Source organism: Hermetia illucens, chromosome 4 (assembly GCF_905115235.1).
Source record: "Hermetia illucens chromosome 4, iHerIll2.2.curated.20191125, whole genome shotgun sequence".
Taxonomy (NCBI): domain Eukaryota; kingdom Metazoa; phylum Arthropoda; class Insecta; order Diptera; family Stratiomyidae; genus Hermetia; species Hermetia illucens.
In genome coordinates this window covers 168,756,250-168,783,310 of record NC_051852.1, presented here as the reverse complement: position 1 = coordinate 168,783,310, position 27,061 = coordinate 168,756,250, and the positions used below count along the sequence as shown (strand labels likewise).

Here is a 27,061-nt window from a genome sequence, read left to right as displayed (position 1 = left end):
TGAAGTGGATTAGGAGGGTTCCCTTCGCTTTAAAGTCGTTAGGTCCACAAGTAGTATTAACTATCGTTTCCGGAATACTGATCAGCAACAAGTGATTTGGCTCTGGTTCGAAAATCTCGATGTCGTTTTCGCGATCGTAGATGTGACATTCGGCAGGCTTGTGATTCAGGATGCTTGCTACGCATTTTGAATGAGAGACTTTTTCCAAATTAGTGGTTTCGAGGCAATAAAATGTCCCCTCGATATTCTGACGTTTATTATCAAGTTCTTGGATATGTTCATGCCCAAGGATGGCACAGGGTTTTGTTAATATTGTTCGGGTTTTGTTAATAGGTAGGGGTATAAGGTGAAATAAGAAGTATGATTCTTTTGAGAGGACCGGGATTCTTATGTTGAAGATAATATTTGAGTTATTTGAGTAGGCTTGAAGACTTAATAATTCGTATATGTGTTCATCGGATGTAATATTAATGTTTTGTTCTTCAAATAGGCGATATAATTCCGTTAGTTCTTGAGGATTCAGTATCATTTTGGATATAATGGTAAATTTTGCTAGAATGATTGCTTCTGAAATCCCGTTTAAGTGGTTATCAAGTACGTCAATGTTAATATTAATTTGATTCATATACTGCGAATATTTTATGTTTCTATTATCATTTCGAATTTGGTTTTTGGAAATTTCATTAATATGTTTCAAATAGTCAGTTATTGTTTTTTGTTGTTGATTTATATGTGCTGTAATGTTACCGAATCGTTCAATCATTTGCCCGTTTAGTTGGCTTTGTTGAGTTAATTTAGTTTCGAGTTGTCTTTCATTATCAAAGATTTTATTTATTTCGTTATTTATTCTTATCGCGTCGTTTGCATCCAAGTTCCCCGTAATACCTTTTATGATAGTACCTAGTCCGTCTATTAGTCCTCTTTTAGTCCGTTTGTGAGGCATCATTGCATCCAGTTTAGTTTTAACTTCGTCAACCTTTCTTTTTAATATTTCTACCATTCCTGTATATTCTGTAGTATTGTCGAAAATTGCTAGAGAGTCATGTGTATTGTCAATATTTTCCTTGTATTTATCGAGTTGTACGATGTGTATCAAGTCTTTGTAGGATGTTATCAAACGTGCATTTCCCAAGTTTATTGGAAGTAGTCCATTCCTATGTGTCAGGTCTAGCAGGTTCATCGTCTGGCTGGTTACCATGGTCAGTAGGAAGAGTTCCCTGAAATTTTCGTTTTCTTTTAATTTTGGACTTATGTAATTTTTGGTTTTTGTCTGTAATAACTGTAACAAGATTATTCTTCTTAATTTTGTGTTTAGTAAATCTTCGATTCAATTTGTTTCGTCTACACTCTCTTCTAAACACTACCGATCCTTCATTGTAATTTTCTGGGTTTTCTCTATTTTTATTTAGTTTTGTTAATCGTCTATTGGTTTGATCAAGTAGTAAACGTTCTATTTCGGGATAGAGTTGTGTTTGAAATTGTCTAAGTTTTTCTAGATATTCATGATTACTAGTGTACTTCGCGTCTTTGTCAAACTTGTAGGTTCTGCCGTAGAATAATTCAAAGGGAGTGTATTTCGTAGCTGAATGGATAGCGTTGTTGTAAGTGATGATTACTTCATTAAGTATGTCTTCTGGGTCCTTGTCTCGGTGTTTGTCGTGTATTATTCTGTAAGTTTCAGTGATAGTCGAGTTAAGTCTTTCTACAGGTCCGTTGCTGCTTGTCTGCTGGTAGGAAACTAAGTAATGATTTAACGTATATTGTTTACAGAAGTCTTTGAAGATAGAAGATGTAAATTCGGTTCCTTGATCGGTTACGATTGTGACTAGATTTCTAGGAATCCCGTGTAGACTGATGAAACGTTTGAGGGATTTAATAATATTTAGGCTGTTTCGGGTTTCGAGAGTGTAGGCTGCCGCGAATTTTGAGAACTTATCAATGATGGTTAGTATGTAGCGTTTGTCAATTGTGTATATGTCCATATGGAGTACGTCTAAAGGTTTTTTTGGAGGATCTGGGGTTTGGTGCTTCGGTTTTTGAGGATTTCTGTCATATTTAAGTGTTTGGCATTTTTCGCAATTGTTGATTATTTGTGTGATTTTGTTCTTCATAAAAGGAAAGTAATATTCTCTCTTGAGATGAGCAAGAGCCTCATTTATTCCTCGATGATTACTTTTTAGATGGTATTCAGTAATTAAAGCATCTTGTGCATCGTTCTCACTTATTTCTTTTAGGATTTCCATGCATCTTACGACCTTAAAGTTTTTGGATTGAGAAAAATAGTTTGAATGAGTTTCCTGTATTATTCTGAAAATTTCTTCGGTGGTATATATTGCAGTTAGTCTATTGGGAGGAATAAATTTTTTGAAGATGTCGATAAGGTTTGTTTCCGTATATTCTTGCATTCGGATGATACGTCGCTGTTTATTTCTGAATGGCATTTCGAGAATCGTTTGGGGTCTATTGTTAGTTTTTTCAAGTACCAATTGAAGAGAGAATTCGTTTAAAGGGCGTTCAGAAATAGGGATTCCTGTATTAAGGTTTTCTTCTGCGGAATGCACAGTGGAACCCATAGTACTTTGTGCGGATGTACCTGGAGTATCATTAACATAAACTTCAGTTAAGTTTTTATTGTTCGTCTCTTTATTGATTTTTATTCGACTTAAGGCGTCTGCGTTACTGTTCTGGATACCCTTTTTATAATGCAATTTATAATCGTACTCTTCTAGCTTGAGCCTCCAACGTATCAGTCTAGAATTTGGATCTTTTAGATTCATCATCCAGATAAGGGGTTTGTGATCTGTCACTATTGTAAACTTCCTACCGAAGAGGTATGGGCGAAAGTACTTAGTGGCCCACACAATTGCCAAGAGCTCCTTTTCGATTGTCGAATAGTTGATCTCGGTATCAGTCAAGGTCCTACTAGCATAGCAGATTGGTTTATCACTGCCGATTGGCCCTTGTGATAATACACCACCAATTGCAAAGTTGCTCGCATCTGTTGTGAGCACAAAGGGTTTTTTGAAGTCCGGATGTTGAAGAATGGGATCGTTGGTGAGAATATCTTTACAAGATTTAAAAGTTCTCAAATAGCGATCGTTTAGATCAATACGTCGTCCCTTCTTTAGACATTCTGTGAGTGGTTTGGTCAATTTTGCAAAATCCCGAATAAATTTACGGTAATAGCCGAGTAACCCAAGAAATGATTTGATTTCTTTCGGGGTTCTCGGAATGGGAAAGTCGGTGATAGCCTGGATTTTGCTAGGATCTGGTTTAATACCTTCTGTTGTGACCAAGTGGCCAAGAAAAGCTATTTCCTTTTTGAGAAACTCGGACTTATCGAGTTGAACCTTAAGGTTTGCTTGACGAAGTTTCTGGAATACCTTTCGAAGATTTTCTACGTGTTCCTGCAAGGAGGTAGAGAATATAATGATGTCATCTAGGTACACTAGACAGATTGTTCCTTGCAATTCCTTTAAAACGTTATCCATGACTCGTTGAAAAGTTGAAGGGGCATTTTTCAGCCCAAATGGCATGCGTACATACTCGTAATGGCCACCTTCGACCGTGAAGGCCGTTTTAGAAACGTCGCGTGGATCCATCTCGATCTGATGGAACCCACTAGCGAGATCCAATGTCGAAAAGTACATAGACTTCCCTAGTTTGTCCAAAATGTCATTAATGTTCGGGAGTGGGTACCTGTCCCCTATTGTTTTCTCATTTAATTTCCTGTAGTCTATAACCAATCGCCATTTTTGCTTACCACTCGCATCTGGTTTTTTTTGGAACTATCCAGACAGGGGAGCTCCATGGTGAGTAGCTGGGTCTAATTATGCCCTGGTTAAGCATATCGGAGATTTGATTACGCACTTCAGGTTTGTGTATGAAAGGATATCTATAGGATTTTGTATAAATGGGTAGTTCATCGGTAGTTCTGATGCGATGTTTCACTTGGTTAGTGAAAGTCAAGTCTTGTCCTTCTCGGAGGAAGATATCGTCAAATTCTCTACAAACTTTGAACAAGCCTTTCTGTTCTTCGGTATTTAAATGTGACACTCGAAGAAGGTTAATAATATCCTCATGTAGAGCCAGTGGTGACTGATCCCTGTCACAGCGGATGTTTAGGTTATTTATTTCTTCGTATCGGTTTGAGAGTTTTTCCGCCATAAGGGGATGTTCAATTAAAAGGATTTGTTCTTTTTGTGAATGGTTAGAAACCTCAATTGGTGCGTACCAATTAACCGCGCTGTAAATTCCTTCCGAGATTACTAGGTTAGGGGAGATTTTAGTTGATTTAATATAAATATCTCCATTTTGTATGTCAACAGGAAGTTTTACGATTACTTTTGTTTCGGGTGAAATTACGTATTTGTTAGACATGAAGTTCGGTTTGAAGTTCAAGGGGAGTACGGCATTGTTAGTCGTTATCACCTGGTTGCCTAGGTCTACTTTAGCTCCGAGGTTACTCAAAATGTCTATCCCAAGTAGCCCATCAAAATAACCGTGAAATTTGAATATTAAGAAACGCGAGTTACCGGGTTGGTTGAATTCAGTAAAATTTGGTAAGATAACTTCTTCTTTGACTTCGTGTTTAGAAAGAACAGTGCTAATCGAAATAGGTTTAATTGATTTTATATCACTCGGATTGATATATTCGGGGTTGATGAATGATGAAGATGCTCCTGTGTCGATTAAAAATTTTAATGGACGTCCAAAAGGGGAGGAAATGCTAACATAGGGTAGTAGGTTACCGTGTGTGTTAATATCTAGGTATCCGATTGGGTTGAGGAGGCATTCGTAGGAAAATTTTCCTCATCAATATTGTTTTCTTCGGAATTATTCTGGTTGCAGTTTTCGTAGGGATTAAGAAAATAAACGTCTTCATCATCATAGTAATATTGGGAATAATATTGTTCGAGATTATAGGGTACGCTAGTTGGGTTACCTTCCTCACTATTAATGTTTAAGAGGGATTCCTTTTGGGTTTTGGAGTGTGAGTTAGACTCCTGTTCCCCGACATTGAACAATTCTTTAGATGTAAAATTAGCTGGTCCGGTTGACCGGAAGAAATTACTTCCTGGTTCTCTTTGCTGTGGATGGTTTCTTCGAATTGTACCTGAGCCTATTTCCATTGGTTCAGGTTTTGAAACAGGTCCATTACTTGGTCTATTAGGTATAGAAGCTCTTTGTTGGAAATGAGGATAGTTATTCTGAAATGGAGCTTGTCGTTGGAATTGCTGAGGATACTGCGGAGGTCTAAACTGTTGTTGCCTGACAAAAGGATTTTGAGGTTGTTGATACATGCCAAATGGTTTTTGTTGAGGTAAAAAGTTAGGTCTGTATTGTTGATTAAACGGAGGGTTCGAGAACCCTTGTGGGGGTATTAAAGGAAACAAAAGTTTAGGTTTAAACACATCCTTATTTTGTTGGGGAAACATGATGGGTTTCAGCGGGTTAACTGACCTTGGGTTTAATAGACTCCGGTTCGAATCTGACTTAGTATAAAGTATATTCTGCTCTTGTATGCAGCATGCGTAGGCTTCTGCTAGAGTTGTGGGTTTCATAGCCCGAACGGTGGACCCAAGTGGTTCTTTCAATCCCGATAAAAATGTGTTTAAGCACATCTCTGCGAAAAGAGATTTTTTTGCAGAGATCACATTGAGGTCACTTTCATGAATACACACATGATTATTCATACTACTAAGTATTTCGATAATTTCACTGTAAAATTTTTGCACCGAATCATTATTTTGTTTTAACACATGCAAGTCCCTTATTAAGGAGGTCTCATTCCTTTTGTCGGCGTAGTGAAGGGTTAGGTTGGTTTTAATGAGATTCCAATCTAATGGTGTCCCATACATATTGAGGACTTCGTTCGCTTCTCCAACAATTTTGTTGCGAATGGCCCTCAATAATAACTTGCCATATGGCGTTCCATTTGTAACATCGATAAGGGAAAGTATTTCGTCGACGTTGCCAAGGAAATCAAACAGTAATCGCGGGTTACCCTCGAATCTTGGGAGATCCTTGATTGCGTCCGGTACCCGTAATGAATTGAAAATATCTATGGTTGTAACCTGAGGTTGCGAACTTGTACCTGGGTTAGCCATTATACTATATTCTATTTTGTTTTCTTCTTCACTTTCACTAACTAATATAGACAAACTTCGTGATCTGAATAAATTGGTTAATTTCGAGATTGAGCCAACGATTGATTGATTTGGAACACTAAGAATATTTTCACTCGCGGGAGATTTTATATGACCACTATCGGATTTATATTTTCTTAATTTAGTAGGAGAGTTATTACGTCTAAATAGCCTAGGAAGCGTGTTATAGGGTTTTGAGGATGGGGATTTCGATTTGGATGGGAGAGGCATATGACCAAGAACTTACTTGAGTATAATGATCAGTAGGACTCTCATAATCCTTGCTTTGTTTGCTCGAGTAGCGATATGCTTTCGCTGAGCCTGCTCTGCGCAACAATTATCCTTTGTCACTTGCACTTGCACAAATTAGCACACTGAACCGTAAGCGATCAACCGTCGCGAACCGATAATCCTTCGGAATTCTGCGTTTCTGCGTACTAGGAATCCTAAATCGTACCGTCCTCCGCCCTTACTTTTGCGACTGCGCCAGTTATGGTAACGTGGTCGTTACCGGTGAAAAAAAAATAAAGAAAAATACAACTTAATTTGAACTAAACCGATTTATTCGAGCATAGCTTTCGCTGGCTGATTGATTATAACAAGTACTGTACTTATATTCGATCTACTATTTATATTAAAATTATGCTTATGCAATAGCACGTGTTAAGCTAGGTAATACAAAGTGCAAATTCTGGAAAATGTGTAGTAAGCAATTGTTAAGTTCAATGAAATAACATTAATTGTATTTATGCAAGTAAGTAGTTTGAATTTAGGATGAATGTGCCGACGATGGCTAAACGTTAGGGTAATGATCCCGTAACTCGCATGAGCTGCATGATATCTGCGTTATCGGAAGGAAGACTCAGGAAGGGTCAGAGCAGACCCAAACCTTCAATATTGGAGCCAAGAAAGCGGGAAACAGCGGAGGTGAACTCACAAGAAGGAATGCTCCCAAAAACTCTAACCCCGAACCAAGAAGGAGGAAATTTCAGGTAAGTCAGGCGCGAAGGCAGGAGCCAGGAAGCCAGTCGTTAACTGTGATATTCCGATCACAGGCATCAGACTGGCGATAGTACCAAAAACATTTGCGAAGAAAATTCTCACTGAGGAGCAGGAAATTATCGAAAAAATTGTAGTCAGGCAGATGAGCGAGGGATGAAATGCGAACCTCGTGTTGTTTTCGACCAGATCCTCTTCTATTATATGAAAATGGAAATGGTTACAATATATTATACATCATTTCGTTCAACCGATCGCTATGAAAATTGGCATATAATAGGTGTGTTTTTTAAGTTTTAATTTTTTATCATGGAAAATAATTTGGCTCCATTCACGTTGCTGTAACTCGCCGCTAAATGGTGCTGCGACATACCAACTTTTAGACCATTCACCCTATTGCTATGAAAACTGGGTTAAGGTTGAATTTTCAACCCCATCTTCGCATAGGCTGATAAGTTTATGGAGGGTAGAGCGACGACCCCTCTTCAATTTTATCGAAAGTTTGTGGCGGTCCTCCCCCTTAAAAAAGCATGGCTCTGCAAAGTGGGTTTCTGTTATGTCTTCATTGCAGTGTTTTAATTTTTAACCATACCAAGTTAAAAAAAAAAAGAATGAGGGGGGGGGAGGTATGCAACAAGAAGGGGAATGATCACCCCTCAACCTCCTAAAAACTTGGGCAATCCCGGCTTAAAAATTTATGGTGCTCTGGGGGATATTTTCGGACCAAAACGATAGGGTTTAACTCTGAACTCCATCCCCTAGGTAGAAGAGGGAGTAGGAATGGAAAAACGGGAGATCTTCTCCATCGAAGCCCGTTGAAAAATTGCAGAAGTGACTTGCTCCCAAAAAAGTAATGCCACTTCAAATGGGGGTATTTTGACTTCATCATGGTAAAGTTTGATTTGCTAGCGTCCCCCCGGAGAGGAAGCGGATAAAGAGTGTATGCAGGAGGAAGAATAAGGTCTACCCTTTCTAACATCTTCGAAGAACTGTGGCGGTCACCACCATTTGAAAGGTTATGGCACTTCGAATCGGGGCTATTTCCTTAACATTAATAAGCTTATTCGTCATCACCGTAGCACTATAGCCCGACGTCGGGCCCTGGCAGCTTGACTCGTTGTCCTCCAATTATCTCGGTCACATGACCGCGTCCAATCTTGGAAGCCCAGTAGTTGCTCGGCGTCCGTATATATTGTGCTCTCCTATCGTGCTCTCGGTCTTCCTCGCAGTCTCGCTCCGTCGACACGTCGTCCATTCAAAACCTTGTTAGGAATGCGATCGTCGCTCATTCGTTAGACACGCCCTATCCACAGAAGACTCTGTAGTTTAACGAATTTCGAGACTTCTAGCTCATGGTACAGTTCATACAACTCATGGTTGCACCAGATGCGCCAACCATCACGGTCGCGAATTGTTCCGAAAATTCGCTAAAGGACTTTCCTTGCGAATGTGTTTAGCAAATTTTTGAAGGCTTGGATTAGGGTTTAGGTTTCGCACGATTCAGAAGCCCGTCAAAATAGGACACCCTGCGTTTGTTGATGCTGTCGGCATCCCTGATGGTTTTTTACTGCATCTTCCTTGACTTCAGTTGGCGCGTGCACGTTGATGAGCCAGAGGCTGAAAAAACGATATGAATCGCACATAACCTTTAGTGATGATTAGTTTGAAGATTGTGCCGTGCGGTTTGAGTTGCCTACTTACTATAAATGCAACTCCAAAGTCCTTGTGACCCAATGGTTTAGCAATTTTTTTGAAAATTGTGTTTGAATTCATATCGCTTATTTCACTGAATCTGTTAATTTCGACCTGTTGAAGGAGGGCCTTGGCGGCCTCTGGTTTGTTCAGGGAGCGTACATTCCAGGATCCGAAAGCTTGACATGGAGTAAATTTTACATGGACGGGTTGTCGGCCCATTACAAGACCCTACTCAGGGATGGCCTCGGTGACATCTACTTAGGCGGTTCGAAACGTGCCAGATTTCATACATCTAAGTTGCAGATCTGGCTACGTATTTCGTGACATCCTACTTACTTCAGACGCTTAGGTGTAACTCAGCCAGTCAGGCTACAGCTATCCCTCCCTTCTTCTTTCTCACTCATAGCTTGGGACAGGCTACGGTGAAGTTAATAAGCTCGTTGGTAGGACAGTAATCATCGTAATGTGCAAGGAAGGTTATAGAGGGGACTGCCCCGTGCCCTCCAGCCCCCCCCTATTCAGTACCTGCGTGGGTTCGAAAGGGGGTCGAGGGGCCCTTGCCCTCTGGAATCCCCCTTGTACATCGCAAAGGTGATTGCCCTACCAATGAACTTATTAGTGTTTCGAAAATAGCCCCTATTCAAAGCACCGCAACTTTTTATGAAGAAATGACAGTTAGGGACTTTTAGCGGGGGTGGAAAGAAGGGACTTTCTAATCCTTTCTCTCTTTACCTCCTCCTTTTCCGGTGGCACAGCTGGCAAACCGAGTTGTACCACGATAATATCAAAATATTTCCAATTTGCAGCGCCTTAACATTCTAAGAGGGGGTGACCCCCGCCGCGGGTTTTTAACGAATTTGCAAAAGAAGGACCACGTCTTCCGCCACCATAAAATTTCCGACTCCTCCAGGGATGGAGCTGAAATTCTGAAAGTTATTGAAAACGCAACCAAAAACTCAAACATTTCAAGATCAACTAGGCATGACCAGTAACTATTAGCCAGTAGAGCGTTGAAATGGTTGGTTGGAAACAGGACGAATCAGGGCCTTTATTTTAAGAGCTGCTGAAACATGCGCAAAGCGGCTATGACTACATCGTGACGCGCTTTAAAGTTTCAGTAAGAAATGAATTTGGTCCCCTACATGAGGATGGACGATTCCGTAGTCTACATAACGACGAAATCTATGAGCGATACCATGACCGTCCGGTTGTGGATAAAATCTGGCTCAATAGGTTAAGGTGGGCGGGTCACTTAATCCGTATGGATGAGGATGATCCAACCCGGAAAGTCTATAAGGGCAATATCTATGATAGAAAAAGAAGACGAGGCAGACGCTGCCTAAGATGGAGCGATGGTGTAGGCCAGGACGCCAGACAGCTTTTAGGGATATCGAATTGGTGGACCTCTGCCCAAAACCGGGATGTCTGGAGTTCCTTATTAAGGCAGGCCTAGACCGGATACCGGTTGTTGCGCCGTTGATGATGATGATGAAGAAATGTCTGATGTGAGCGCCAGAGTCAATTCTAACTCATATTGCTGGAGGTACTCAATAGTCCAAACATCTTTTACAGCACATTTTAATATGCCAAATGGCTTTGAAATGACAAACATATACAGGCCGAACAAGGTCTACTGAGTTTAGCTAGTATTAATATATGCTGGTAGACTGCGCAACGAATGACCATGTGGGCTTAGGATCACAGTTCCTAAATGACCACGCTGAAAAGAAGCAAAACTGTTGACATGTGCTGGGGACAATATGCCAGGGGCACACATGATATATTATAAAAGCCGTAGCGTTTGAGACAGAGGTATCCGATGAGCCTCCTAATTGATCAGAATGTTGATCTCCATACACGATTATAGAGAGTCTCCAGAAGCGGTGGGCAAAGGCAATCACTAGGAGGCAATTAAACGATGATCGACGATCACCCCGAAGTGATCACGCATTTCGCTTCTTTTCTCAATTCTCAATATTAACGCAGATACAAGCCTCTAAGGTTCCCCCCCTCCCTCCTCCCAAGGTTCCTACAAGTTTCACTGGAAGCCTGGGGGAGAACTCAGGAGGCAGTGGTCGCATCAGACTACTTCCCAGAAAACGACATTCGGATTCCACCGGAGCTAGTTGCTAGAGTGTGGAAGTTCTGCGAGAAGAAGGCCCTGTCATCACGAAGTCTGGAGAAGCAGAGACGCTGATGAAAGAGATAAGTACATTCTGTAATTTATTAGTGATAATTAATGCATCAGCGTGCTGATACGACACTTCGGTAGTGCCGCACTTAGATGCAACCAGCTTATAAGGAAAAACGACAGCTGAGGCGTGAATGACAATAGTTAACATTGCCAAATTCGAAAGGAATCTGGCAGCAGCTAGAAAGGAGCATTGAAAAAGAAGGAACATAAGCATCCTCACCGAACATATAAGTGAAGCAAACCTTGCGAAAGCGAAAAACAGACCAGCACATTTCCTCTAATCATTAGAAGCCAGACATCTCACCGAAGAGAAGCATACAATAACGGAAGATAACTTAAGAGTAATTAAGGAGCAATTAAGATCATCTTGCTGAGCCTCTCTCTGTTCGTGAGGATTTCATCTATTATTCGAGTTTACGGTCAGCAAACGCAAATTGTCGCCGGTTTCTTCTTCTCTAGACGAGTGCAGTAACCACAATCCAAACCTTCAATAAGTCGATTCATTCAAAGATCCCATTCGCCACGGTGAAGTCTAGAGACTGTGATGACAGTTCCGGGGGCGGCGATTCTAGCAGTCAACTCCGCACTGAAATCACTCGGAGTAGATTTTTCCAGCACTCCATCAGAGAGACCTAGAAATCAGATTAGGGTCTCCTCTAAGAGCGGTAGGACGAAGGGATCGTCAACGATCCTTCATGGGTCGTTTACGATACGGGGAGTGGCGTCCCCGAGGTGCGCGAGCAAGTAGTTCTGACCCCCTAGCTGGCATAATACTTGCGTCCTAGGTATTAGCCTCGAGAAAGTTTTTCGGTGAAGAGCGAACTGCTCATGACCGATACACGCCGGGATACACTGGGAGTCCCCGGAGCCGTCGACAACTCCCTGTCGACGTCGATGGGGTCATGTGAGCCTAGCTCTGCCAAGGTGGTAGTTGTGGCGTGTATCAGGAGCCAGCCCCTTTGGGACCCTGGTCGGGTAATATGAATTGAACCGGTGTTAGTAGACCGCGTTGTCCCGAGCGAGCGCTGATCCGTCCGTGAATTCCGGGATCAGCTAAGCGTAGGTCAGGCCTCAGGGAACTGGGGTAGGGGCTGTGTCCCCGAGGGTATACCCGTTCCTGACTATTACGGCCCGCTCCCTTGCACACGATGCGCTGGTAAACAACTCAAATGGAGAATAAAAACGAACGAAACGAGGAGATAGTGGAAATGGAGAGTGAGCTGGCTGCGTTTATTAGCAGCACGAAAATGCGCCCAGCACCCAACGAAGGACGCAACAAGGGCTGAAATACCCGACGAGACATCGGGACGCGCAGACGGAGAGAAAGACTCGGAAAGTGATGCGGCACCTGCAACACAGATAGGAACCCAGACCATACAGCACAGTGCTGTAATTGGGGAAAGAGGCACAGTGGAAACTGCCGAAACTAATAAAATGGTTTCGAATATAAGCCGAGTGGGAAGACTGTCGATTACTCTGGCGCAAGCGGAAGAGGAGAGACTCATTAAAAAATGCACGGCAGTTGTGAAGCACATGTGATCTTCGACGTTCCTTCAGAAAAACATCGATAAGGGGGTGAAAAACGGGCTAATGGAACTGGAAGAGCTCCTGGACAGGATTTCATACTATAGGCGAACATGGAAAGTAAGACAAAATCCGCAGGAAGCAGAAACAACCGCGCTTCCCGAGGAGAACACCACGAGTACCAAACGGATCGCTGACAGCCCATTGCAGAGCAAACTTGGTAAAAAACGAAAGGAGGAAGGGACATCTGAAGGAGACTTCACTCAGGTACTCTTCAGGGCTCAAAAGAAGAAGGCGACGAGGATCAAAAGACAACAACACGTCGCGCCATCAGAAAAACCTCTGCCTAAAACTAAGGCGGACACGAAGGACGGAGTGCCAAAAGAAAAGGTGGGGAGACGAAGGAGGACTAGACCGCCAGCTTTGCTTATTAAGCCGACGGAAGGCAAGACTTTTGCGGAAGTCCTCAGCGAAATCCGTTACAAAATCAAACCCGAAGACAATGGAGCGGAGGTGTCTTCCATACGTAAAACGAAGGGTGGTGGAGTCTTAGTCGAACTAGGCCCGAAGACTATAAATAAAGTCACGTTCTGTGAAGCAGTCAAGGGGCTTCTGGGAGAAAAAGCTTTGGTTTCTAGCCTGGAACCCACGTGTGCTTTAGAAATACGAGACCTTGACTGTCTCACGGAAAAGGACGAGGTAAAAGAGGCCATCAAACGCGAATGCCCGGAGGTAACCAATGTCCAGATTGGTATCACCTCCGCAAACTCACGAGGCCAAAAACTCGCTGTGGTGGAAGTTGCCGAGCAATACGCGAGGAAGCTTTTAAACAGCGGGAAAATAAGAATTGGTTGGGTAGTGTGTAGGATACGAATTCGGGCCGCCCCAACCCAAATGTCACAGATGTTTGCATTATGGGCACACATCTGCAAACTGTCGGGGACCTGACAGAAGGGCAACATGCCGTAAATGCGGTCAGGCAGGCCATAAAGCAAACAGCTGCAATGAAAAGGAAAGCTGCGTCCTATGCAGGGACCGTGACGCGGCTGATGAGAGCATTGCGCACACTGCGGGATCGGGGCGGTGTCCAGTTTTCAGAGCAAAACTGGAAAGAGCTAGGATACGGTCAACATGATTCGCTTCCTACAAATCAATATGCACCGGAGTGCAACCGCTCACGAGTTGCTAGCGCATTTCGCTGCGGAGACCAAAGCTGATTTAGTACTCATCAGTGAGCAGTACCGAAACAAGGGCCCAGTTTCATGGCACCCAGACATATCAGGTACCGCTGCCATCTGGGTTTGGGACGGCACCCTCCTGGGGGTTCTTGCCCAAGGCCGAGGGGACGGCTTTGTCTGGATTCGGTGTTCAGGGATAACGTTTTTTAGTGTCTATCTTACGCCGAATGAGACGATGCCGGACTTTCGTCGGAGGCTTGAGGCTTTGAAGGACGCTATCTTAAGCACGGATGGGCGGATCCTGGTCGGGGGTGACTTCAATGCTAGGGCACTTGAATGGGGCATGCCTCATACAGATCCCAGAGGGAAACGAATTCTGGAAATGGCGGCGAGAACAGGACTGGTAGTTCTTAACGCCGGATCCACCCCAACGTTCCGGCGCCCGGGCTGCGAAGGAAGCATTCCAGACGTAACCTTCGCATCGGAATCACTGGTGTCGCTGGTGGACGGGTGGCGAGTTCTGGAAAACTTTTCGGCAAGTGACCACCAATACATTGCTTTCGAAGTGGTGGACACAAACTCTCAGTGTGCGCACCCCAGCGATCTTTCTGTGTATGGAACGTCGCGAAAGTGAACACCGGGAAGTTTGTCGAAACTCTGGGAACAGGTGGAGCCACGCTGAAGGGTACCCCTGGGGGCGGTGGCGCCGCTGCTGACACTGTCGTAAATCCAATTATGAACCTGATAACGACGGTCTGCGGAGCCTCCATGTCCAGGAAGACATCGAGGCGCTGCAAACCTTGGTGGACAGTGGAAATTGCAGAGTTCCGGAAGAAATGTCACAGGCTCCGCCGCTTAACACAACGTCTAGGCGACCGGGAGGAGGCATGTACCATAATGATGGAGTACAAATCAGCCAAAAGGAGACTCCGCAGCGCAATAAACAAGAGCGAAGCTCGCTGCTGGCAAGATCTGATCGACGAGGTGAATGGGGATCCGTGGGGACTCGGTTACAAACTTGTAACCCGAAAAATCGGGGCTCTGCGGAAACCCTGTTCACTTAAGGCCGAGCTGATGGACCGCATTGTGAGGACACTCTTCCCTGCAGACCCCGTATGGGATGGTGACGTCGGCGCGGAGAGCGCAGAGAACTGTCCACTTTTCTCTGTAAAAGAGTTGGAACAGGCAGTCCTCTCTATGAAAAACAAGAAGGCGCCAGGACCCGATGGTATTCCAGCAGAGGTGTACAAACTGGTATTCCAACATCGGCCAGACCTACTGCTCGACGCATTCAACACTTGCCTGAAAGAGGGCATTTTCCCTGCTCGTTGGAAAGTTGCGAGGCTTGCGCTGATCCCTAAAGGGAAAGGCGATCCCGAACTGCCGTCTTCATACCGCCCACTATGTATGCTTGATACTGCTGGGAAAGTGCTCGAAAAGCTCATCAGAAGTAGACTCGCAGAAGCGATACGCGCTGCCGGAGATTTATCTCCCCGGCAGTTTGGTTTTAGGGCAGGGAGATCGACAATTGATGCTGTCATGTAGGTCGTGGACGCCGTTCGACGAGCAGAGGCACATAGCCGCCGAACTCGACGGGTGGTGCTCCTCGTAACGTTTGACGTCAGAAACGCCTTCAATTCCGTAAGATGGAAAGACATTCTAGGCACACTAGACAATACCTTCAACGTGCCGAACTATCTCTTACGGATTTTAAGGGACTATCTGAGGAACCGCTCCCTGCTCTATGAAACACTAGAGGGTCAAAGGTGGATGGAGGTCACGTTGGGGGTAGCACAGGGATCCATCCTAGGGCCGGACCTCTGGAACGCTACCTATGACAGTCTGCTTAAACTCGACATGCCAGAAGAGTCGCGCCTGGTCGGCTACGCAGATGATGTCGCAGCGCTTGTTGCTGGACGTACTGTCGAACAGGCGCAAAGCAGACTCGGCATATTGATGCGACGGGTAAGCGGATGGATGACTACTCATGGTTTCAACCTTGCACTGGAAAAAACCGAAGTAGTCATCCTGACTAAAAAGAGAATTCCGACCCTGCGTCCCATATCGTTCGGCGAGTCAATAATCGAGTCAAAATCGGCGGTAAGGTAACTCGGGTTGACTCTTGACTCAAAGATGAGCTTTTCTGAGCAAATCCAAGCAGCAGCGAACAAGGCTGCGGCTGGAGTTTCGGCGTTAAGTACGCTAATGGCAAACATTGGGGGTCCTACGTCTAGTAGGCGACGTCTCCTGATGAGCTCAACGCAGTCTGCCCTGCTCTACGGCGCAGAGGTATCGGCTGGCGCTCTTAACAAGGAGGTATATCGTAGACGCCTCGCGCAAGTACAGAGATGGGAGCTTTACGGGTGGCGTCTGCGTACCGCGCAGTCTCTGAACCGGCCGTGATGGTGATCGCGGGAGTTACCCCCGTTGCCCTTCTTGCTAGGGAGCGTCAGGCCATATACAAGCGCAAGAGAGATGAGCCAAGGGAGGTGGTTGCTCGCGAAGAACGGCAACACAGTCTAGACGAGTGGCAGCTCTCTTGGCAAAATGAAACTAGAGGCAGATGGACTGTGCGTGGCTGAATCGGAAGCATGGTGAGACCGACTATTTCCTTACCCAATTTTTAAGTGGGCATGGAAGTTTTCAGTCTTACCTGCACAAGATTGGAAACGCGCGTTCTCCGGATTGTGTGTTTTGCAATGGAGTTGTGGACGATGCCCACCACACTTTTTTTTCTTGTGGACGGTGGGATGGGGTTCGTCAGCAGCTCTATTTAAACACAGGGGATCTCTCTCCAGACAACATTGTGGAAGAGATGCTGAGGACTGCTGACAGCTGGAACCGTGTTGCCTATTACGTTCGGGCCCTTCTCGTTGCTAAGAAGATAGAACTCGACCGGTGGAGGAGCCGGATGGCAGGGGGTTCCTTGAACTGACAGTTCCCTTCCTCCTCTCCCCTTCCGTTGGTGAAAGGAATTCCCTGATTTGAAGGCTCCGCAAGGCGGGAGAGTTCGGGGGCTGGCCCGAAGTAATGTGACAAACGGTTCCAGGCTAGCTCTCTGACGATGGGGAGGTGTTTAGTTGGTAGTCCGACGACGTACCGAATCGGGAGTCCAACACTGTGTGCGTAAATGCATTCACCTACCCTACCTCAAAAAAAAAAAAAAAAAAACCTTCAATAAGTTGATTCATTCAAAGATCCCATTCGCCACGATGAAGTCTAGAGACTGTTATGACAGTTTCGGGGGCGGTGATTCTAACAGTCAACTCCCCACTGAAATCACTCGGAGTAGATGGTATTTTTCCAGCACTTCTTCAGGGAGGCCTAGAAATCAGATTAGGGTCTCCTCTAAGCGTGGTAGGTCGAAGAGTATCCCCGAAATATATATATCAAGGGCATGGAGCCGGTTGATCTTCGTTCCAAAGCAGAGCCAGTCGAAATAATCAAACCTGATGATTTCAACCAAATACATTTATTCAAACGTTATAAATTATTCATCTGTTGTCTATAATTTAGATTGATTGTAGTCCTATTCGGAACAAGATGCCCATTTCTGAAAATTTTGAGTTCCACGTGCCGAATCGGGTGCGTCAAAAATCCGCTTTTTTAAATCTCCACAAGCTATTTTAGGATCCTCGTTATTTGCTTATCGCACAATTATTGAGCGCAGGTTTACACAAGGCACACTTCCAAATGCCTAAATCTACCCTCAGAACTGCTGCGAATATTTTGCTTACATTCGGCTGCTATTCGGATCCAATAAAAAAAAATTCAGAAAAAAAAGAGCTCAAAACTTATCAAGCGTAAATCATTTTGAATAATTTCATCTGCTTACTAGGGCTTACCAATAAACTTATGGATTTACATATTCAATGCTAAATATAAATAAAAAAACATCTGGCAGGCATTTTCCAAATAAGATAATTTGCTTTCCACAATTCTAGCGTAACTAGAAACTATTTATTTACAGTAAGCCAAACTTTGCTGCAATTTATTACTATCTTTTTTTTAAAAGTTCATTTTTCCATAAAATTACACGCTACAATCTGATTGTCTTGAAGGCGATAGGGAACGTATTATAAGAGAAAAGTGAACCATGCACTTATCAGGCATAGACCTCCAATCCAAAGTAAGGGTCGACCAGCATAAACATTGTCCTTGTTGAAGGACCTATAATATTGTGTGCCACAAAACAAAACTATCCCCGAAATCAATAGGGAGGTTGTCTGAAAGGAAAGCAGAAATAAATTTGATTAAATATTCAATGCTTTGTGGTCTTGAAACAGGGTAGCTACCCTTTGAAAACAAATTGGTTAAGCCGAAATATGACACAACCAGGTCTGACGAGGGGGAGATTCCCACCGGGCACGAACTTCTCTGTGGTCGGAATTATAAATTTCAATGAAAACTGGGGCTGATAGGCGGACCATCATAACTTTCGTTTTCACCCCCGGCTGAGTTTCCCGCATACTTTCTGCCCTGGGTCCGGATTTTCTCTCTAGTCCTGAACACAACCGAAGTATTTCATCTACGTCATTAGAAAAACGATGACAATTTTGTGGAGGCCAACCAAAAATAACCAGGCCGAGAGAATAGCCTCCAGGAAGTCTCCTAAAACAACGCCCCCAACTACTGAAGCCCCATCAAAGTGCTCGGTGGACACGCCTCTGTGGTAGCCAGGTTCGGGAATGTCAGATGGTCTTTTGAGCGCTTTGATCCCTCACCTGTCATTTGAACAAAATTACCGTGTCTATGCCGATGCGTGGGTCAGATCTAAAAATGAGACAACAAAGAAACGAATTCGCGACGGCCCAACGAAACGAACCAGAACGGGAGCTAAACCTGGAAAATAAAAAAGAAAATAATAACGGCTCGACAGCGCGCGTGGAGCCGTAAGTCTCCCAACCCGAGTGCCGCGTTCGAGAGGGAAGACCCATGACGGATCACAGAGTCCCGATCATTGCTTGTTTCAGATTGTTATTGAGGCGCAGCCATGCAGCTACCAGAAACCAGGCAGCCGCGGAACACAGTTAAGGGTCGTATTCGTTGTTTCAGTACCAACGTACGAGCGTCCGAAGACGTATGAACTGCTCACAATTTTATCACGATTTCGTCTGCCAAAATTGGTATTCAGGGTAGACATACAAATGATGCACCGTTAGAATCAACTACAGGAAGAAGACATAGCGTGCATCTGAATTGATGGAAGGGAAAACTCAGGCTTACCTTTAAAATGCTTTGAGCTTTGTACTGCGACTTATGAGCATTAGGCTGGCCTTCAAAATTTAACGTATTCTAGATTGAATCCTGGATTTGGATTAAATAGCGCGGAACAACTGAACGGACAATTGCCTCGGAGATATCGCTGATCTTCGACCTACCGGATATGGTTGCACTAAACTGTTTCTTCAGGAACTCTTCCTTTGGAACTGTAAACAAGGTGGAGCACAAATTGAGAAAGCTTGCAGGGACTAGAGAAGGTGGAGATCACAAACCCAGTGGCCACTCAAGGGGTGCGAACGTCAACGTTAATTTAAACAGGCAGAAATATGTGTAGCTGTAGTGTACGTGAAATTCATTAAGAGTGACAGCACCGTAATATTCAGTATACTGTGTGCTCCAAGTGTCAAGCGGCTCCTCTACCCAAGATGTCAACCGGCGTGACAAGTGTCACCATCCTACGTTTCGAACTTTACGCCGCAGTAATGGCCAACGTTAGATGCGTGCCCACCTTCCGAGGCAGAGGGCTAGGCTCTGTCGGGTGACTGAACACTACACCAATAGTGACCACGTTATTTCTCGACATCAGAAACGGGGAGGCGACAGTTGAGTGAGAAACAAAAGCGGAAAAGCCAAGATAGCTGGGTGGTCCTTTAGAACTTTTGAGGAAGAGACATTCCTGGCATTACAACCCGAAGGGAACGGCGCTGGAAAAAGTGAGCCAGTTATGTCAACGGGTAACTGAGGCTTCCGACTCTACAATGCCGTGGCGGAAGTTTCACCATAATAGGAAACCAAACTACTAGTGGAACCAAGAAATCACTTTGTTGAGGGCATCGCATCAACGAGCGTAAGGCTTGGCCAAAGGACGAGAAAGAAGCCAAAACATCGACAGTCGAAGAAAGAATACCGCGATCTTCGAAGTAGCCTCAAGAAGGCTATACGAGAAAGTAAGCGAAATTGCTACAAGCAGTTATGCCTTGAGGCAAATATGAACTCGTGGGTCACTGCTTACGAAGCTGTAATTAACAAGATTCGTGGATAAAAATCGCCCCAAGTGACGTGGCTACGACTCTTGATCAAAATAATCGCAATTCCATTCCCACAACAGAAAGAAAGTAGACCTCAACCAACGGTCCAACAGAACGTCTTCACAATCCGATTGCCGAGCAGAAACTACCGAAAATCTGTGGACAAATCGGAATAATAATAAGGCTCCGGGATTGGATGGGATTCCGAACAAACTTCTGAAGTTGGCAGCTAAAATTGGGCCCGCATGGTTCATAAACACATATGAATCGTGCATGGTGGAAGGAGTGTTTCCCGCGCGGTGGAAAAGGCGGAGGTCGGTTCTGCTACTGAAGCCCCAAAAACCACCTGACGCATCCTCCTCATATCGCCCTATCTGCCTTTTAGACACTATGGAGAAGATGCCGAAAAGGATAGTATACAACAGGTTGCTTCCATTCGTCGAGCTAACGGGTGGTCTGTCAGAGCGGCAGTATGGGTTTCGCAGAGCGCGCTCCACGGTCGATGCCATTGCAACGGTTGTGGACCTGGCCCGGGAGGCAACGGCCGCTGGTAAGTGCTACGCGGTGGGGACGCTGGATGTCAGGAAGTCCTTTAACTCAACCAATTGGGGTTGGATTAAGGATACCCTAACTAAACTGGGTGTCCCTGGTTACTTAGCTCGGATAGTCGATATTTACCTTTCGGAGAGACTTGTTTGGTACAAGAAGGACGACTGGGTGAAGGAATGTGTTGTAACAGCAGGTGTTCGCCAAAGCTCCGTATTGGAGCTACTGCTGTGGAACATATGTGCGACGGAGTACTCCGCCTTCGCGTGCCAAAAAGATAACATACATTGATTTTGCAGACAGACGCACCAAAAGGCCACAAGGGCTAATTTATCTCTTGCAAGGATGATGCCTAATATTGGAACCTAAATGCTGGCTGCTTATCGCAGAGTTGGTGAAACCCATCCTGCAATATGTGGCTCCTGTATGGGCGTGCGCTTTGGATAACACAGTGAACCAGGGAAGGGTAAGTTCGGCATACCGACCAATTGGGCTGAGGGTGGGCAGTGCATACAGGAGGGTATCTGGTGAGGCAGTATGTGTCATCACGGGGATGATTCCCTTGGATCTTCTAGCCAATCAGCCACACTGTGTCTATCAGAATGGTGAATCCCACCGAAGTGACTGCGAACTTCCGAAAGACCACTAGGAAGGAACTGTACATCCATAGAACAGCATCTCGTATAAGCAGATCTCAAGGTCAGGGAAGCTATTTCCTATCTATGGATGGACTCCCAGATTGTTCATTGTCAGCCGTCGGATTGCCGTAATTCATTCATTACGAAACAAGGACCAATGACGACATGTAGAATCAAGTGGCAATTCAGCAGATGTTCTATCAAGAGGAACAGCCCCGGACAAATTTCTCGAGCATCACTTGTGGTTCTACGGGCCATTATTTTTGCATGAATGAGGATCACTATGGTCTTCAAATTTCATATCGGACAAAAGCAAGAAAGATGGAAGGAGAAGTAAGACAAAATCGGTTGTCCCCCTATACTATTCAATTTTGAAAATGAAGAATAGCAGGAAGTTAGTAAAATTGTTCGTGTCCAAATAGGAAGAACCGCATTGGTATTCTAGAGAAATACGGGCATTTGGAGTGGGAGGAAGTTTAGAATCATCCACTGCTACCAGTGAGATTTGAACCACGACCTTCTATACGATAGCCTTGTGTTCTAACCACTCAGCAATCCGGACACTCGACATTCGTGAAATTGTTACCACTAAACGATAGGACCCCAGTTAATAGCAATTATAAGGTAATAGTTCTGGCCCATAAAAGTAAAGAATATAGCGTAGACTTTCATCAACTAAGGAGTCGATACCTGCCAGCCCAGCTGTATCCGTTAGCATTCGGAGAGAGCCGTCAAAAGAATAGCTATTTGGCAGTATTCTTCTGGCTCAACTCTAAGGCAATCCATTTTGAAGTGGTGAGCGACCTATCCACTGATGCTTCCCTCGCAGTTTTCAGAGATTCCTTGGAGTGCGGGCATAGTCGGAACCTTTGCTTAAATAATGCTACTTATTTCGAAGAGGCAAAAGGGTCACTTACCAAAAATGGTGTCAACACAACAGGATGAAAGAAAGAAAGAGTGTAGTGAGGTGCGCATGGAGTTTGACACCCTAAATTGGACAAATTACAACTAGCACCGCTAATTAAACCGCCCACGCAGGACATCCAAAAAAAGCATAGCTATAATGAAGGCTAGATAATGCAGAAATAGAAACTGGTTAAACTAACGAAAGTTCAACTAAAAGGATCAAAGAAAATTCAGCCAACTTGCGCAAGTAAGGACTTTGACAGGATCTTAGCACTTCCCAATTTCAACGAGCTTTGACAGCACATCACAAAGAGATGATATATCTTTCAAAAATGTTAGCGCAGGAGAAACATGCGTATCTTCATTACATAATTCTTATATTCTTACCAGAGTAGGAAGTTTTGCTGCATATGGCACCGCCATCAATGCTAGTGAATGATAGAAATGCTGTTGATTTCCTGAATAGAAAAATCTTTCTTGATCTGTTAATATCCATTTGTCATTTCCCTCATCCAAAACTGGTTTAGGCTCGTTATCCTCATTATCACCCCCGCCTCCATCAAGTGGTTCTGTAGTTTCTGAATCCACTCCGAATATTCTTTTTCGTTTTGCATAACCAGCTATAGCCAAAGCAAGGGCTCCACTTATGGCACCCAAGCGCCCCGCGAGCCTAGATTTCGCCATACCGCTGCAAATTCCACCCGCCGAAAGCGAGGGTCGACTGCCAGTTGGTGCACAATTATAAGGATCACATGCCCGATACGAGGCCATTTTCTCATTAGTCGATTTCATCGTTTTATCGTTTTAATAAAATCTCGAAGGACACAAGCTTACTTAGACTGAGAATATATTTTGCGTGCCAGAAACCGAAATGATGTCGGTACTTCAATTGTGAATATTTGAAAACACTGAGAAAATGTTTGGCTATCAAAAATAAATTGGCAACGAATTATATATGCGAATAATTTTCTTATTGTAAAAATGCTGGCTTTCACAACTAAAGTCAGGACGTGAAATTATTTTATGCCGGAATGTCATCAGGACAGCCTGCATTCTATTGTTCAGGAGAAATGCTACTGTTGTTCTACTAATGGCCAGCTAAGATTGTAAATGGAGTCCCCAAGAGAATGTTCAGTTCGGTCATTTTTATTGGGAATTATATCATCCTTGCTAGCAAGAATATTCACTAATTTAAATTAAACCAATTTAGCATCTTTAACCTCCCCGAAACAAATTTACAATACTGAAATCTCAGCAACTACGCAGCTGGCCTAAGGTTTGGAAAAATCAAAAGTATTAAATAGAAAGGCTCAGACGGTTACCATGGATCTCTCTATAGGGCATGACGCATTAAAAACATCTATGCGCCATGAATGCACCTCCAAGACTTTCTGATAAACTTCTACTCCTCCTGCACTACTTTGTACTATGTAATCCTAAGGAGACCCTCTCATTGATCATTCTAGCATAGTGGACTGCAATACACTCATTGTCAGTAATGGATTTGTGGTTATGTGACCTGCCCACTGTAACTTTCTTCCTTCCTTTTCATTGATATTGGCCGCCGCATCCGCCGAGAGTAGCCATTGACATTGATTTTTTCATTTTTTAAAAGTAAAACTACGTGTTTGTTATTAGACAAATGAAACTCAGCTTTCTATCTGGCAATCTCACCGCCTGTTCTCCTTTTGGGGGAAGAGCGCTTTACCAATGGGAGGTTGGATTGACCTTGGAAACCAGGTATGTGGCGATAGTTTGAAGTGTGATGACTTTTGGCGTCCCCGAACAAATGAATGCGCCTCGCGGAGGTTTCTGTTACACATCGCTGAACACTTAGTAGTGAAACCAAGTATGACGTACATAATATATACGTCACTGTGGATGATGCTTAGCCCAAAAACTATGCTCTTAACAAATTTAAATCTTCAGGGTATTTCTAGCAAGTATCACCTGATAAATTATCTGAGCAAGCTTTTATAGGTCCAGTTCGTTCGTTAAGTAAGATATTTCCAGGCAATAAACTTTTGCTGCAATTGTGCTTTCCTTACCTATACTCCCAACCTAAAATCACAGGTTGCTTTCCCTAATACCATTGGGAATTAATACTAACTAAAAGCTCTACTTCTACTGTGGTGAATCCTTTTCTGATAAACAAATCGTTGTGCGGTTAATTCCTGTTCAGTCCTCCTCATATTCCTTAAAAGTGGAATACTTCGTAAATATTCCAAGTATCCAGCTTTCCCTGTCGCATAGTAAAATGATAATATGATGGTGGAAACTAAATCTCTTCTCCAAGCTCAGAAGGCAATTGTTAGGAGTCTTGAGGGTATGGAAAAAACTACGGAAAAGATGGATCCTCCAAGAAGACGCCGAATTACCAGTCAAAAAGCTACCTTGGGCCCCACCTGTTCTGAGTTCGGAGGAAACCACAAGAAGCAGCTTGAAATGCTGCGGGTGACCGGTAATTCAACCTCTACAGCTGCTTTCGGAGTTCTCTTGAACAGGATAAAGAAATATTCTACCAGCAAGCATTGCTTTAAGTTGGAGGCTTCATTAAGCAACCATCTGAGTGTCATAAATCTGATGAAAAAGCTCTAGCATGTCAACCAAGGATTGTCAGGTATCCCTTATATCACCCCAGAAACATCAGAAACGATGGAGCTACTTAAGTTGCCGCCGATTTAGACACCAACTTTTACTGGTGATTCCAAAAAGTGGCACAAATTCGTTGAGTTTTCTAAAGCAATAATACACTACCGTCAAAAAATTCTGACAGAAAGGCAACGAGTATCTTACTTACTGGGCGTGCCTCATACTTTTCGTACATAAAATAATGGCTTCATTGATTTAAACGATGGCCAAAAACCATCAGAGTTGGTTTAAGTGGACCAATAGGAGAGGGTTATCCCAAAAAATACAAACTTAGCCATGAAGGCTCGCCGGCAAATACTGAAACAATACAGCAAAAAGGCCCACCCTGCTAATCGTTTCATAACGCATCCGCGGATCAAAGAACGCGGCCTAGGCCCTTCGTACCGTTTAGTGTGACATGCCGCTATGACATCACTCAATCAGACGGAAGAGAGAATCATTCAAGCCTCAGAGTCCAACGTAAAAGTAATCAAAGCCCAACAAGGAGACCAAAGTATCATAAATACGGGCAATGTAAAATTAACCTTCCTGGGAAAATCGCTGCCGGTATCAGTTATAATTGGGAAAATATATTTCAAAGTAGAATGTGGGAAAGACAGTGCTACAACTATGGGCATTGTAAAGCGTCCAAAAGCAAATGCTTAAACTGTGACTCGCCCCAAGATTGCGATGGTGCAGACTGCACTAAGAATGTGTCTTGTGTGGAAGCCTGGAACATAATGCAAGGAATGGGGACATCCCTAGCTGGACAGAGTATAAAAAGCTATTAAGATTGCCGCCGTAAAGAATATCATCATCAAGGAAGCGTCTAACACAATCAGAAATTGTTACAAACCGATCGACAATTGGTCGAACACAATATGGCTTTTCCCAAACCAAATGAACTCAAGAGTAGATGTAGACAACATCCTCAAGGATTAAGGAAAGCACAGTACGGCTGTGAAGAAAAGGAACCGCGTTACAACTTACAGGACTTTTAAACAGGTGAAGCAAATATCTACTAATGGACACAGATGGTTAGGATCTTGCAACATAACGTGCAAAACATAGTTAATTGTAAAGGTGAGGCTACCAGATTTTATAATTTGAACAGCATCGACATAGTGTCGATAGAAACCAATGATATTCACTTTACTCCGGTTTCCAAGGTTATAACAGGATACTACTTAGTGTCCAGATTGAGGTATGATGGATATGGCGGAGTGGCGCTCGCTTTTCGCAACGGAATAACCTTTAGAAAACCCAATTTTGATACTGAACATGAAAAACTAATTGTATGAACAATAAATCATAAACCCAACATGATTATAACGTCGATTTATTTGCCAATATAGTAGACACGTTCTGGAACTGGGAAACACTTGACATATCCTACTTGAATAGTAATAACAAACCTATTTTAATACAGAGCTTGGATGTCAAGCGTAAAGATGTCTTCAGAGTAGGTAACATCAAATTTAGGAAAGCTTAGTAATTTCACGGTTCAAATGCAGGAGCACATCAAGTTGGCGACTTACAAAGTTAGGAGAACCACGAGGTCCAAGGCTTGGTGGAATAATGACCTAGAATCTCATTTAAGGGAAAAATGGAAGCGATGAGAGCTTTCAGATAAATACCTCCAATTTCCTTAGGGCTAGACAGGCAACCAAACGATGGAAGGAGGAAATCAGTAGTGCGAAAAGAAACTTCTGTGATAAATTATGGGAAGAAATGTCGAACCAAATCGACAGCAAACAGTTCTGGCTAAAGATCAGGGGGTTCAGAAACTTTCAGGAAGAGTCCAGACAACTTACATCATGAGATAAAAACAAAAAACAAAAATTTCTCAAAGAAATGGAAGGTAACTATGACAAAAGATCTGTCCCCCAGATACAACACCTTACGCCTTCTATTTCCATGCGGACTTCAATACGGATGATCTCAACAAAATTCTTGCTAAGCACAAGAGACAGTCCGCTCCAGGGAATGATAAGATACTTTACTCTTATCTAAACTGGCTGAATGAAGAAACCAAATTACACTTTCTGAGCGAGTTTAATTTGGAGGGCCCTTCAACCACAACAAGAATGGAGGACAATAAAGATTATTCCAATACCCAAAAACGACATCGATCTGAACAATACCATGAACATCAGACCTATCTTTACATTTTCGCCAAAATTCTTAACGATATGGTCAAAAAAAGACTTTCCTTCTTCCTAAAAACAAAAAAACGTGCTTGCGGAGCATTGCTATGTGCACAGAAAAGGGAAATTGACCACGACGTGCTTAAACGACTTGCTACTGAAAATTTCTGTAGCCAAGAGTAAGGGCAGAATCGTGAAAGCTA

At 43.6% G+C, this 27,061-nt stretch overlaps 2 protein-coding genes across 2 annotated transcripts in view; both read right to left on the bottom strand.

Moving 5' to 3' along the window:
- Positions 1-27,061, bottom strand: part of LOC119654466 (protein gooseberry-neuro) — a 155,699-nt gene that overhangs the window by 68,773 nt on the left and 59,865 nt on the right. The gene's annotated exons all lie outside the window — the stretch shown is intronic.
- On the bottom strand, positions 17,664-23,153 carry LOC119654468 (transmembrane protein 256 homolog). Its single transcript, XM_038059885.1, has 2 exons — positions 22,468-23,153; positions 17,664-17,965 (listed from the first exon to the last, which is right to left on the bottom strand). The coding sequence occupies exons 1-2, from the start codon at positions 22,870-22,872 to the stop codon at positions 17,816-17,818; spliced, it is 555 nt and encodes a 184-aa protein (XP_037915813.1). The 5' UTR covers positions 22,873-23,153; the 3' UTR covers positions 17,664-17,815.

Bases quoted from the DNA above. Each gene is read 5' to 3' on its own strand.
- LOC119654468 (XM_038059885.1), bottom strand. From the start codon at position 22,872: ATGAAATCGACTAATGAGAAAATGGCCTCGTATCGGGCATGTGATCCT. The intron at 17,966-22,467 runs GTAAGAATATAA...CTTTCCTTTCAG, and splicing joins CAGCAAAACTTCCTACTCTG to ACAACCTCCCTATTGATTTC.